The 15360-nt window shown below is 36.1% G+C and overlaps 1 protein-coding gene and 1 pseudogene across 9 annotated transcripts in view; one reads left to right on the top strand and one right to left on the bottom strand.

The window, feature by feature from the left end:
* The window catches only part of LOC104873674 (probable C-mannosyltransferase DPY19L2), a 69543-nt gene that overhangs the window by 33504 nt on the left and 20679 nt on the right, over positions 1 to 15360 (top strand). For 6 of the 9 annotated variants that reach the window (XM_010640474.3, XM_010640473.3, XM_010640470.3 and 3 more), the window contains 8 exons: positions 1779 to 1880; positions 2953 to 3024; positions 6080 to 6126; positions 7795 to 7846; positions 8184 to 8303; positions 9097 to 9271; positions 10551 to 10650; positions 12042 to 12167. In XM_010640474.3, coding sequence (XP_010638776.1) covers positions 1779 to 1880; positions 2953 to 3024; positions 6080 to 6126; positions 7795 to 7846; positions 8184 to 8303; positions 9097 to 9271; positions 10551 to 10650; positions 12042 to 12167 — 794 coding nt within the window. The remainder of the gene's footprint in view (positions 1 to 1778; positions 1881 to 2952; positions 3025 to 6079; positions 6127 to 7794; positions 7847 to 8183; positions 8304 to 9096; positions 9272 to 10550; positions 10651 to 12041; positions 12168 to 15360) is intronic. The other 3 variants (XM_010640472.3, XM_010640475.3, XM_033764836.1) reach the window with 3 other exon arrangements.
* Positions 13266 to 14532, bottom strand: LOC104873673 (annotated as a pseudogene).

Here is a 15360-nt window from a genome sequence, read left to right as displayed (position 1 = left end):
AATTATAAAATCCTGCAGTTCAGTGGTCTTTGCAACCACTAGGAAAAAATGTATCAGTGAATGCTGACTTAGTCTCCTACGAACAAAAGCCAGTAATTTGTTTAGCAGTTATTTGTAATATTTCAGGTAAAGTAAAAATACTGTTGTTTAATAGCTTTTCCATTTATTTTGCATATGTTAACATATGAATGGTCTGTATCCACCCTAAAATACAGAACTTTAAAAATTCTCTATTGAGCTGGGTATCGTGGTGCACACCTATCATCTCAGCACTCTGGGCTGGGGATGAAGTTCAGACAAAGTCCTCAGGCTTAGTCCCTGGTACAGCAAAACAAAACAAAGCAAAGCAAAGGAAAACAAATCTCTATACAGTTTTATTTATTTATAATTATGGACTAAGGTAATGATTTTATATTTTAATGTGTTACTGTTATATAAAAAGAGAATGTTAAAAATTCTATCTCCCAGTTTTTAGAAATCATATACAGAAAATCTCTCAGATGATATTTCTGTTTGTTTTGAGGCTAATATTTTAAGCATTGGCTTTTTTCAAGGCCCAAGTTCCTACTTAAGCACTTAGTTTAGGGACTAGAAAACAGTGTTTGATTTCTAGCACTTTCCATTAAGAAACAAGCATACACGAGCAGTCACACCATACTGAGGTATGAAACTGACCCTCTGGCGCCATTCAGTCAGGACCTTGTCTAGCACTGAGATTATGTGAACTTAGCACTAACTATGAGGTCAAGTGCTGTTACTATCCAATAATACATTTCTGCTAATGTTAAATAAAATTTCTAAATGTAAGCATATGCTTGCTGTTTATTGCTAGCTTTAAATAGTGGTGTAGTAGATGTATTTGTTTTTGTTTCTGGTATGTCTGTCAGGTTTGCTTTTTTTTTCTTTTCATTTGACATAGCTTTTTAATTTGTAGGACATGATAAGAGTCATCTAGGCCTTCTAAATTATTTCTTATCAATCAGTCTGATTTTGTTTCTTGTCTTGCTCTACACTGTTTTTTACAGTTCTTAGAAGAAACAAACACGTCTTCCCTTGGTAGTTGCAAGGACTTTCTCTGTTTATTCTGAGAGATGTAAGAAGCATTTGAAATGTTCGTGGTCTCTTGACATTGTTAGTCAACAGGTCTATTTTGAATTAGAAATATAAAGTATATCTCTAAATTACCCTTGAAGCTGGTAGATAAGAGAAATTGTGAATTAAAAAACCCCACTGATAATGATTAAACTTGTTGTGAAGTAATTTCTGTCCCTATCAAATAATTTGAATTCAGGCTGTACATGCTAAATATTTTCCTTTTCCTGACCTTTTGGGAATCTGAAGTTGAAAAATACTTTTCTTAGGTCAGCAAGTAACCAAACATCAGGTCAAGAAATGACAAATGCAATCTGTGTAGGAGGCTTGGTGAAAATAACATGGAAAATTTGTAATTTAGAGTGTGTGAAATGAAAGTGGTAATTGGGTTGTTTTCATGATAAATTAATGTCATGATTAACTGAATGGTGATTTCTTCTCAACAAGTTGATTGTAGCTTTATCATCTTCTCTGCTATTTTTTAAAAGCTTTTTGTATTTTTCTTTTCTTTGTATATTTCTCTTTATTTTCAGTTATCTTGATAAGTCATCATATAGTACATTTGATTTTCTGTAGTTTTTGTTTTGTTTCTGAGATACATCTGAGATACATCTTATGTCAAGTCATTTATTAGTGTCTATAATCATTTGTGTAATTCTAATTCATTTTAATCTATTTTCTTCCAGATTAGCTTGACTAACCTTATAGCAGCCAGAATCTTACACCATACAGATTTTGATACCTTAATGTACACCTGTGCTCCTGAATCTTATTTCATGGAACAAGCGGTATAAATCTATTTTTAAACAGGGTATTGCTAATAACTTTTGATAAGTACACAAAACTCATTTTAAATTTTAGAAACAACATATATGGCATTCTCCTTTTTAAAAAATGCTTAAGTTGTTAAGCTTTAAAATATTTACCTCCTTGTAGGACCATGAGATAGAAGACCAGGAAGGGATTTTAGTGACTGTGTTGTATAATTTTTCCATTTGCAGATGAGGGAAACAAAGCTTAAAAGATTTGCCTAACATGCACGCTGGAGCCAGTATTAAAATTAGCACATGGGCACTGATGGATCCTGGTGCTCCCAAGCCAGTGTGCTTTTCTCTGTCTGAGGCTAGCTTTTTTCTTCATGAAACAGGAAAAAGTTGTCACTGGATCAATTCCTGTCTAATAATGATGAATTCTGAATTAATTGTACATATAATAATGAAGTTCACGTTTTCTTCTTCATCTAACCAGTCACTTATTCATTCAGAAGCTTGTTATTGGCCATTAGTTAGCCTTGAAGCCATTTGCTATAGGCCAGCAAAGAGGAAAATGTCCTGGCTCCTGCTTTCAAGAAATATAATTGAGTTACATGGCAGATCAGTCCCTATCACAATAAGAAATCATGAGGATTATTTAGCAGATATTACTTCTACATTTATTCATACTTCCAGTAATTACTTTGGCTGGTTTTGTTCCTTGTCAGCTCCCCCCGCCTTCTTTTTAAACAGATGAAAATGAAAAGAGTTTTGCAATGTAGGAAATGAAAACCTTGGGCCCAGGGAGCAGTAACACACATGTCAAAACAATATTATGTAAATAAAGAAAATACAAATCCAAATAAAGGAAAACATAACGGACTTAGCTAATTCTAGGTTTAATAGTTAATCTTATTGAGCACTTTGTATAACTCGTTTATAACTCTGATTCTTATATTAGAATGTGTAAGAATATAAATATATATTTTGCTAATGACAGAGAGATTTTACCTTTAAGAAATATCATTGTGGCACTCAGTTTGACATAGATTTTTACTAAGTTAATATAAAATTCAGTAACTATTTTGAATAATTTCTTATATTTCAGACTCCACTAAGATACATAAAGACACTATTGCTTCCAGTTGTTATAGTGATTGCTTATTTTATCTTTAAAAAGGTATTTTCAAACAATTTTTACTCATTTTTAGGGGCAAAATAAGAACTATAGTAGATTAATGATAATTGTTCTGAATTCTTTATTTTTAAATTGAATAATTCTCTAAATTTTTTATTCAGGTCTTTATCTAGTATTATACTTGCTTTTATAGAGATACACATTATTAAAACTATTTTTATTCTTTCAAAAGATTTTGTCAGTCCCCTACTATGTACGGAGAACTACATTAATATTGTAGGTACTCTGGAGAAATAAAACATGACCACTCCTGTTTTAGTCAGTCCTGGAGGATGGAAAGTGGAAAGATTAAGCAAATAATCACACACATAACTAAAGAATTACAAGTATGAGAGGTACTAACAAAAAAAGATATAGTGACAACTTCAGTATCTTTCACATGTAAAGCACATTCAAAGAAGTCTTGATCTATTTTGATTAGACAAGCTTGGGAAAATTTTTATAAGCATTTGGGTTTTTTTCTTTCCTTCTTCTGTTCCTCCTATCCATTCCATCCCTCTTCTTTTTTCTTTTTTGAAACAGTCTTGCTATGCAGCCCAGACTGGCCTGGGATTCACTGTCCTCCTGCCTCAGCCTCTCAAGTGCTGGGATTCAGCAAGCCCCACCACACCTAGCTTTGTTTAGCCATTTAAATGTTCTTTTTCTGCATATTCAGTGTTTTTACAAGAGAAGAAAAAAATGCCATAATACAAAAGATAGTCTTTAAAATACCACTGCCAGATATGCTTGGTCTGGGAGTGATGTATCCTAAAGCCCATTTCATGACAGGCCATTAGGGATTTGTTTGTTTCTCTTTTTTCTGTTTTTGTTTGTTTTTTTGGTGCCAGGGATCGAATTTGGGCCCTTGCACTTGTGAGGCAGGTGGTGCAACCACTGAGCTAAATCCCCAGCCCTGTTTTTTTCTTTTAACCATCTTTGTTAATATTGTTTACCAGTTGTCTTGCCTTAAGTCAATATGTATTTACTTTACATTTTTCAGCAGATACCAATAACATGGTTTCTCAACCATAATACCAGTTGTGGTCCTGTTGAATGGAGTTTTCTGTATTTTGAGGCAAACTGCACGTGTCATCATGCCATATGCCTCGTTCCTTTGTTTTCACATAGAGTGTGAATGATTTATGAATGAGCAGGCTACTCCCTCTACATCCGTACTGTTTCCCCTCAATCCAGTTTCTTAGGAACTGCTCCAAGACAGTCAGGACAGAGTGTCACCAGGTTCTAGTGTCCTGAAGTATCCTTCTAGAGGTGTTTCTAGGTTATTTTTGTCCTGCACAAAGAACTGGTCAAGATAAGCACTAAATGTAGTGAGGTTTTACATTTATTAAAGGTATGAAAAGAGAAGAAACATAATGTGCAAAGCAAGTTTGGCCCAACTAAAAGTAATAAAGGAAGTACACCCTGCAAAAAAGTGGGGTGGGCCACTGAGTTGACAGTGGCACCCAGCTCAATGGCAGCCATCTTTTGTATCTCTCAGTCTTCAGGCTGATGTCAGATTTAGGCTGTCCTATCAAAAACCTGCTTGGGTTCTCTGCAGAAGAGTTGAAGATACCATTGTCGGATTAGGTCCAAGTGAGGGACTCGGGGAAATGTTCTGCAACTGGTGTCCTGGAACTCAGTGATAACAGACCATGCCCATTTCCGCAGCCACTTTGCCATGCCCTAATATGCCTCAAGAGGAAATGAGAGGGAGTGAGTTAGGTGGGAACAATTTCACTGCTCTCTGTTCCCTAGCCAAAGATTTTTCTCAGTGCCCATTTCTGTTCCACCAATGCCAGTTCTGGCCACTTAGGGAATAATGCATGAATGAACTTTGTATCCCTCCACAGTGAGAGAAAGTGCTAGTTAGACCTTTTATTACTGTATTAAAAAAAACAACAACTAAGAATCAAGACTCAAAAACACATTAATAACCCCCAGTCACACCATAACCCCACAACCCACACTGCATGTACAGTAGCAATGGCACACACACACACACACACACACACACACACACACGCCAATCCTGACGTTCCATCCCTGCAGCCACTAAAGCTTCCTTCCTCTCTTTTTCCTTGAAAATCCTTCATGTTTATTTGTCCTGGTGTGGCTCGTTTTCCCCTTCAGGGATACTGCTTATGCTCATGGAAGCTGTCACTTATACACAGTCACTTCTTAGAAGAAAAGGTCGTGAGTGCTGTGGCATTCCTGTGACTACAGAAACTTGAACTCATGGAAATAACTGTTTTACCATCTATACCCTCAAATTGGCATCTGCTTGTTCAGAGGACTAGAACCTCATTTGTGTCACTCTGTGTATGCTAAAACATGCATTCATGTTCCAATGAATTTGATACATTCTTCTGTGAAGGATGTTCTTCAATTAGTGAGAGAAGTTAAAAAGTATAAACTCAGTTCATTTTCAATGACAGTTCAAATTCAACTATTAGTTTTACATGTTTATCCGAGCTATAAGCCACCTATCCTGTGGAGAGAGATGCATTTTTAAATTACCTTTAAATGTTTTGTGTTCCCTGCTGACCTCTTCTGTGCCAACTGCATATTTTCCATTTCCCACTTTCTCTTCTCCAACCCTCACTGTGACCTGGTCCATTCTGAAGAGTTTCTTAAACCTCCTGTAATGATCACATTGGGTTGAAAGAGTAGCCAGGGAGGTACATATGTCCATAGTTAATTCATTATAATCCAGAGTTCTGAGTGCAACGGGAACATGGGTGATCTGGATAAGGGAGAGAAATCATCATTTACTAGCAAGGCTGAGATCTGAAAATGCACAGGAGAAGCTGCCTCTTGTGTGGACATCAATCTGCTGCCCCTACTTTCCTGCCCAGAAAAATGTGGATTTCAACACTAGTAAGTAGTTATACACTTTAGGGAAGCTTAGGATCTCGGAGCTGAAGGGAACCTGAAGATCCATTGCAACACTCTTTGTAGAACAGAGTTATTTAAAAAGCAAATTGCCTGTGACAGAGCTGGGACTTCACAGTTCTTAAAGACTCACTTTAACATGAAAAAATACTTCTTTTATTCACAGACTATTCGTGATGTTTTATGTGCCTTATATACAAACACTTACCTAAGGTAACTATATCATAGTTGTGTTAAAAACATACCACATTAAGTATTAAATAATTTAATGAAATATTAGTTTTTCAAATATGTATATTGCATTAATCTTTACCATTATGATTAAGAAAGGAGATAGGAACCATATTTACATGTTTTAAGGAAAGACTGCTGTTCTTATAGATTTCTTTGTATTTTAACTTGGGTTGAAAATACTTATGTTTATGAAATAACTCAAATTGATTAATTTTAATATATCATTAGAATTTAAAGTCAGTAGACAGAAGTAAGTTAAAGTTTTATTTTGGCCATTGCTTTTCACTTTTAGAGAAGGTACACTTATTTGTTTTTCTAAATATTTATAAGAGTTTTTATTACATTTATTGTTAAATCTGTGTTGTACCACAGTTTTTAGTGGTTTCAGGAAAGTTACCAGAATCAAGGCATAAACAAATACCAACAAAATAAAGCATGATTTATGAAATGAATATAAAATAAATTCACATAAATAAACTGTCAAGGACACAGAAAGCAAATTGTGACAGTAACTTCCTTCTGAGGGAAATGTTACCTCAAATTACAAATTATTTGTAGTATGTCATTTTATTTTACGAACTTTATTTTTCAGAACGTATTCAGGTTTATAGAAAAATAATAAAAATTGTATATGGTTTTCATGAACCTTATACCCCACACTTCTATTTGTAATTAACAATTTTGTATGGTTCTCACAGGAGCTGATTAAGACCTTAGGTCTTAATCATTTATTAAAGTCATTTCCAAAGCGAGGGTGATGACAGACCCGCTGTACTTGGTACTGGTCAGATGGGGGCCAGGGTACCCTAAAAACAGTCACACAAGGGTATTTAATTTGATAATAGAGAAGCACATAACAGCATGGTGGTGACTCCCACTGTCCCTGGAGATTTTTCCCTGACTACTCTTTAGTTACATCTGCAGGTCTTTGTACTATTGAATTTCTTCTGAACACAGTTTTATTTCTTTCTCCTGCCCCCAAACTCATTACAAGGCCCTTCCTTGCACTCCATAAAAACTTTATAAAATACCCAGTGGAACAATAAAATGTATAGTCTCTTACCTCTTCTGTGAATCTAACATAAACTCTGAGAGGATAAGAAGGTTATCTATATTATTCCTGCAGTATTCACTACACAGTGGCTCTAGTAATTAGTAATTGAGATCACTTTTCTGGAACTAAAAAGAATAAATTTGCTTTCCCAATAGTTTTTCTTGTAGAACTTTATCTTAAGGAAATATTCAGAGATGCTCACAAAAATTTATGTACAAGAATGTCCAGTTGTGAAAAATCAAAATGATAGCAGTAGTTATCTAAAGTATTGTATTTATTGTACATAGCTTGAATATTTAATAGAAAGTCTTTGTATTCACTTATTCTTCTACAAGTTTAGCACCCTCTGGAAATCAGTAAAACCCATTTTATCTTAACCAAAGAATAGCTTTTTGACAAACTTTGTATAGGATGACTATAAATTATGCCTTTTAAATTTTTAGTAGTATTATCTAATTTTTATTTTTATTTATGCTCCTGACTCATTTAGAGAGAATCAAATTTCAAAAATCTAAGGATACATGAAGCTATTCTTACATAATCATACAGTAATGAGCATTCAGTAAATAGATAATATTTCTGTTTTATTCCAGAAAACAGCTCCTTGAACATGGTGAGGTAAAGATCTTCTCATTTTATTCTCTGGTAGGATACTGTGTTAAATTCTAGTTCAAAGATAATTTATGAGGGTGCTGTCTTGCTTGAGTTGTTGAACACTGTTAATGCATTTCTGCTGATCCTTCTCTCCAGGGTTTCCCACTAAAATCTCAGCTTCTCAAGGGTGGAAGTCACTCAGTTGTATCTGAAACCCCGCAACAGTGCCTGGACTAAAACAGGCATTCAGTGGGTCTTTGTTGAATGAATAGATGTTAATAGGGATAGTAATATGTTAGATTTGGCCTACATACTAATAGTTTTAATATACTTTATTTGTCATAAAATACATAAAGTGAACGTGTTGTTTTGTTTTGTATTTTTATAGCTGGTTTTTCACACATTGCAGTTGTTAGCATTTGCAGCCCTTGCCATCTTAATTTTGAGGCTGAAGCTGTTTTTGACACCGCACATGTGTGTTATGGCTTCCTTGATCTGCTCTCGACGGGTAAGGTGTCCACTGTCTTACATGCTGAGTGTTTTTAAGTGAGATAAGCTAGATTATTTAGAATGATAGTTCATGACTCACTACTGAGCATGCAAAGTGATGTTGGGTGGCTTTGCAAATGACTCCTAGAGTGTAGCTGATGTTTCTATGTGGAGTGAGAAGCACTTTCCCCTCTCACAAACACAGTCTGCAGCCCTCCAGAGCCACCCTGGGGTGCTCATTCAGTACTGAGCAGATGCCGAGCAACTGCTCTAGAGTAGTCCAGCGTGGCCCTGAGAATCCGAAGACAGGCTGTCAGTCCCGTGGCTCTCTTACTGCATCTAAAGTACAGAACAGCTAGGTAAATCAGCTAGAATTGTGGCGCCTCTGTAAGCACCTAAGTTTTGATTATGGGTGTGTCTGAAAAGATCACGATGCCTATTTTCCTGAGAGGTACATATCACTGCAAATAGATTTTTCCTGGTTTATCAAGATGTTCATAAAAGGCAGCCCCACATGATAAAGGACTAGGATGCTTCAGAGTTGTAACGTGCTAATCTTAACTCTTGATTGTAAATTGGTTCTAGAGGGATCCAGTCTTCCTTCCATAATTATTTTGAGAGGAAAAAAAGCTTTATTTTATTTGGACTCAGTAATTCAAACATATTCTTAAGCACTAAGTGATGCTAATTATAATTATGTGCTTTAGTTTGTTGATAGAAAAACCTTGGCTTTAGTAATAAGGTGAGAATTTATATTTGAACTTAGCACTCTCTATATATAAGAATTATAAATAAATGTTTATCTATTTCAGCTCTTTGGCTGGCTTTTTCAAAGATTTCGTTTTGAGAGTGTTATCTTTGGCATTCTAGCAGCAATGTCAATACAAGGCTGTGCAAACCTCCATAATCAGTGGAGCATACGAGGAGAATTTACTAATATGCCTCAGGAAGAACTTCTACTATGGATCAAATACAATACCAGACCAGGTATGCAGCTATTTAGTTATATGTGTCCTCACTTTTCCCCATACACACACATGTAGTTCTAACTAGTTGGTATTGTGTGTGTGTGTGTGTGTGTGTGTGTGTGTGAAGTTGGACTTAGTGGAGTTAACTTACAATTTCTTGACTTTACAGTAGTGTGGAAGAATACACATTAATTACAAATTGTGCTTCAAATTTGAATTGCAGTCTTTCCCAACCTAGGCCTAATAGTCTGTTGTGATACTGTGCTGCCAGCATTTTACAGATACTGTATTTTGTGTTTTCCTTCAGAGTTAACACTGAGAATACTTAGTGATAGTCAAAAATAAACATTGAGCTGTTTTGGTAGACCTGAATAGTTTGCCTTGTTTTTATTAGTAATTTTATTGTGCTGACTAAAAATAATCACAAACTTCCTAATTACATGAACATTTATCATACAGAAATGTCAGAAAGTAAGCATTTGGTCTTCCAATAAACAAAATGGAAACTAAAGGTAGGTACTAGATTTGATATATTCTTAGTTATGACCAAATATGTACACAACACTCAAAAAGTACTACTAATAAAAAACTAACTGCTTTGATGAAATGTATGAATGGTCTAGACTCAGACATAAGAAACTAAGAAAACACAATGATGAATATTTTCAGACCAACTAGGGTGAGACCGCAGTGTTCTCTGGCAAATCCGCAAGACCATACTCTTCACAACACAGCATCACTTGAGAAGATGCACCCTGAGTCTTGCCTTTCATAGCAGTCTCTCGTTTCCTAGCATTTTAAATGCTTTAACTTCATCACAAGACATGAAACGTTCCCTTCCATCTCTTCCATGTGTGTTGCTCACACATGACAGGAAGAGGCCGAGAGGCTGAACTGTGCATCCTTTATCTGTGCCGTCTTGGAGACTCACTTCACTTCGCTGTGTCTCTGCCTCTTCACCCATGCAGTGAGGGAAGGTGTGCACGTGGGACCACTTAGTCCTTGTGAAAATATTGAGCATAGTCCCTAGCACCAGTGTAACAAAGGTTAGCTATTAGAACAGCAGGCAATGAGGAAATATGGAGTGAATAAAAAGAATGATGTCCGTGATTATTTTATATGAGTGTGTGTGAGTGTGTGTGTCAAGTGAACCCAGGGCCTTGAATGTGCAAGACAAGTGCTCTACCAATGACCTTCACCCAAAGCCCCTGTGGTTCTTATTTAAATATGTTTCATCTTTTAAAATGTGAATTCAAGTACTGTGGATAAGTTTAACTTTTGGTTTTCTTGTTTGTCAGATGCTGTTTTCGCAGGCACCATGCAGACGATGGCGAGCATCAAGCTGTCCACGCAACACCCCATTGTGAACCACCCGCACTATGAGGACGCAGACTTGAGGTTGGCTACCACTGGCTCTGTCACCCTGACTCATGTTCTGCCTGCTGCTGGTGTTTAGGGACAGGGAATGTTCACACACACACACACACACACACGTGCATTCTCATCCTCATATTCATCTTTGAAGTTTGAGAAACATATGTAATAATCATCCAGAAATGACAATATAGGTCAGTTTCCTCTGAAGCAGTTATAATAAATGTCAGAAAAGTGAAAAAATGAAACTTTATTTTTGCTCAGTGAGAAGTGTGTCACATATATAGCATGAGAGAGCAGAGAGACACAAGGGAGATGGAGGGGGGAGAGAAAGAGAGGAAGAAAGAGGGAAGGAGAATAATATCTGTTCCAGGAAAACTCATAAGTAGCAGTGAGAGGAGGCTGGCAAAATGCCTTAAATTTTCATCAATGCATGCATTATGTCAAATTTTGTATACTTTATTTTCCTCTTTTAAAAAGTAATTGGTTACCAATAAGATCTAGAATGTTTCTTACATCAGGCAGAACTGAAAAACTATAGTATACATTGAAGGCTAAAAGTTTTGTTTTCTTTACATAGCTTCTTTTTAAAACTTATTTTGATCATTGTTAGTTGACGGGGTAATCTTTTGCTTGTTAGGTCTATTCTTAGAGTTAAATTTCAAAGGTTTGTGTCTGGTTGTGGTGATTAGGTATCATTTATGTCCTAAATCATCCTAAGTAACATTTAATATGCAAGTGTTCAATTCTTCAAAACTTTCTAAGAATTCCACCTTAAGACCAAACCATCTCCTGTAGCATAACTTAGAGATTCTGCAAGGAGCCTTTTCTTTTTTTTTTTTTTTTTTTTTCTTTTTTTTTTTTTTTTTTTCACTGCTGGGGATTGAACCCAAGGCCTTGTACATGCTGGGTGAGCATCTCCCATGGGCCACATCCCCAGCACTGAGGTGCTTTCTGTACCTGTCTCAATACCCTAGATGTGAATGGTGTATGTATATTTGCTTTATTCAACTTCAACTCACCTATTTTTCTGAGCTTCTACAGATGAAATTCTCTACCAAAGTAACCTTTCACTGTAGTCAGCCTCTATCAGAATTATTCCATGTTCAGATTATTTTGTGGATAATGTGAAGCACAATTTGCATCCTGGGCTCTTATTCTTCTACCTAGTACAACTTTAGATGAGGCTATAAACTACCAAGCAGAATATGCAAAATTCCAACCATTCTAAGTTTTAGCACATTCAAAATTGAAGGCAGAATGTGGAAAGGGCTATCACAAAAGTAAGTATATTGTCTTCATGTTCATTAATACTCCATCCAGTGAGGCTTTTCATTTCAAGTTGCTACCAAGTTTGCTTTAGTCCATTATCATTTATTTAAAACTTTTCTTCTTATTATTGTTTCAATTTAAAGGGCCCGAACAAAAATAGTTTATTCTGTGTATAGTCGAAAATCTGCGAAAGAAGTGAGAGATAAACTGCTGGCATTACACGTGAATTACTATGTTTTAGAAGAAGCATGGTGTATTTGGAGAACCAAGTGAGTGTTAACACTATGCTATATCATGTCATATTTTAAAGTGACAAATGTTTCACTCTGCTGCAGTAGTCTTGGTTCTTTATGACGTGCTGTTCTCAATGAATTTCATTAAACTACTAAACTGGTATTTTAGCTAAAAATTTCAATTTGAGAAGTAAGATTATATTTAAGTAGAACCTAATTAAAATATATTTTTCATGTTCGAATTAGCAGACAAGAACATTAGAGCAGTTAAATTAATTGTCTTATGGCAAAAAATTGAAACATGGAAAACATTTTTTGTACGTAGAAAAGCAATTTATTCCATTATAAGCACTTATCTAATTAGTCATGGAGAGTGGCATGCCTACTAGTGAAACAGGTCACTTAAAATGGAGTTGGTATCAAACTACCGGTCAAGGACTAACTCCTAAAAAAGAAAAGAAAAGAAAAAACAACTCTTATCAAGGATTAATTTAATTTTAAGAACAAATAAAAGCTGTCACATCACCCTTCTCAACTCAGTCTACCTGAGGCACAACTGTCAAGTAAAAACATACAACACAACTTGGTGGTCCCAAGTTAAAACAACAACAAAAACCATTTCACAGCAAGGAAAGGAATAATAGAAAAACAACTCAAGAAATACACTAACAAGCAAAAGTATATGATAAAGAAGGAACATGTAACTGATTTAACTGAAGAAACCAAGAGGAGACTAGTCCACATAGGAAAATGTGCATCCTGGAAAGTCAGGAATGATGATTTAAAGTAGGAATCTATGACTTGATTCTCCCCTAATTCCTGAATAAAAATGACATCTTGATGTACTTATATTTCATGGCTTATATACCTAATCTCACTTGGCTCTCTTCCTTACTCACTCTAGCCTTTACTGAAGCAAGTGAAAAAACTTGGAGATATATCTTAAGAAAAATAGTAATATATGATATTCCCCTTTCTGTAGCTACTTTAGACCTGGATTTGTTGCTAGAACATTCCTGAAGAAAATTTAAGTATAAGTCTGTGGCTTTATTGCATCAAGTGCTCCAGTTAATATGTAGAGAACACCCACTTTTAGGATTAATAGCATTATTTATGGTATCTATTATGGAGGGATATCTGAATAAGGTCTGTATGTCTCAAAACCAGTGTTAAATCAGTCTCAGGGTTGAGAGGAAAAAGGGGGAGTCTAAAGTCTAAAATCACAAGTACAGATATATCTAGGATCCTTGTCCTTCTGGAGCTACACTTCCTTCAGGGTCTTCATCATTATAAATGTTCTCTGCCATCTGCCACACTTACATGGTATTGTCTCCTGATACAGAACAAATCACCCAAGGTTCATTGAGATTCCAGGAAAAAGCAGATATCTTGACCGTGTGATCACTATGAATAAACAAGTGAGGTGGCCCCTCCTGTGCACCTTCTGGAGATGGCGCTGCTCCAATTTTATTTAAATCCCAGACCTTCAGCCCGTGATTAGTACCACTGGAAGCCAGAATACTTTCACTGTGAGGTGACTGAACCTGGGATATTTCATCCTTATGTGCTTCAAAGGAATGCAACTTAAGTTTCAGATTTCTTAGATCCCACAAGCAACAATCTTGTCAGCTGATCCTGTGGCAAGAATAAATTCACAGTAAGGATTGAGAGGCAGTTCACTTCTGTAAGCATGAGCATCAACTGAGTGGCTTGATTTGCAAGTGGTGTTTGACAGAGTACCCCAAATCATGTTTCTGGTCATTAGCAACTGACCCAAACGGAGACTTGAGGAACAGATGCCAGGAAATATCTACTGCTACTTCTGAATACCCTGTAAAGATGATCTTCGCATCCACCACTTTTCCTTTCTTTAGAACAGCACCGATGTCCCATAGGCAGATGGTATGGTCATCTGAACCATTAAATCAGAACCCACTGATGTTTGGGTTCAAAGAAAGCCCATAGCCTTCCTTCTCTTGTCCACGGATATGCAAAACTAGGTTGCACTCTCCAGAAGAGTCTGGTTTAGAAGAATGCTTTGTATAATCAAAAACAAGAACATCACTGGATGGGGTCTTCATTGCAATGATGCAAGGGTGCTGGCTCTGTTTACTTCTCCTTCATGGTTGATCTTGATTTCTATTTTAATTTTGCCACTAACAGAGCCAAAACCTCCAAATTTTCCTTCCTCACTGTCATAGTATGACATATCAAACTGGGCTTCATCATTAGGGAGCTGTGTGCTGGCTGTCATAAGGTGGTTTTGTTCATCTGATGTGTACATTCCCAGCACAAGTTTATGAATGCTGAAATCTTTCCCTTCTGGTCTAGTTACATCTGGAAGCCACTGTGCAGTTAGTCTGATCCACTCTAGAGCATGTGTCATCATCACATTCATAAGAAAAGGCATGTTCTTTCTCCACGTGTTTTACTCCTTGTTGATTACATATTCTTCTGCTGTATCATCAAAAGCTGCTTCCTTGTCAGCCACAGCAGCAGGAAAGCCAGGAGGACTCTGGGGCTGAATGACAGGGAGGAGAAAACATTTTTTAAAGACCCCAACTGATCGTCTAATTATGAAAAATCCAAGATGCAAAATATACTGGATAAAATTAATGTCAGATACTAATGACAGATAAGACATGAAAGAATGAAGTATTGGTGAGCTTGAAGATCAGTGATCTGTGGGGCAACTTCAAGTGATTCAACATACCTGCAACATAGGAGTCCCCATAAAATGAGGAGAAGTGAATGTTTGAAATAATGGTGTAAATTTTCCCAAAGTTCACAAAAGCTATACGTGCATAGATCTAAAAAAGGGTGATAGCCTCTTTAATAAATGGTGTTGGAAAAACTGGATGTCAACCTGCCACAGATTAAAATTAGACCCTTATCTTTCGCCATGCACTAAATTAAAATCCAAAAGGATTAAAGATCTAAATATTAAAACAGAAACATTAAACTTGCTGGAAGGTAAGTTAGGCAGAACTCTGGAAGACATTGGTATAGGAAAAGACTTTATGAACAAATCCTCAGTAGCATGGGAACTAGCAGATAGAATCAACAACTGGGATCTCATCTTACTAAAAAGCTTCTGTACTTCAAAAGAAACCATCAGCAGAACTAAGAGACAATCTACAATGTGGGAAAAAATTTTTACCAGCTGTTCCTCAGACAAAGGACTATTATCAAGGATATATAAAGAACTCAAAACAATCAGTCCCCCCAA

This window comes from Fukomys damarensis, unplaced genomic scaffold, assembly GCF_012274545.1.
Source record: "Fukomys damarensis isolate Sample0158 unplaced genomic scaffold, DMR_v1.0_HiC HiC_scaffold_17, whole genome shotgun sequence".
NCBI lineage: Eukaryota > Metazoa > Chordata > Mammalia > Rodentia > Bathyergidae > Fukomys > Fukomys damarensis.
The sequence above is the reverse complement of the archived record's forward strand: the minus strand, read 5'-3'. Positions and strand labels throughout refer to the sequence as shown.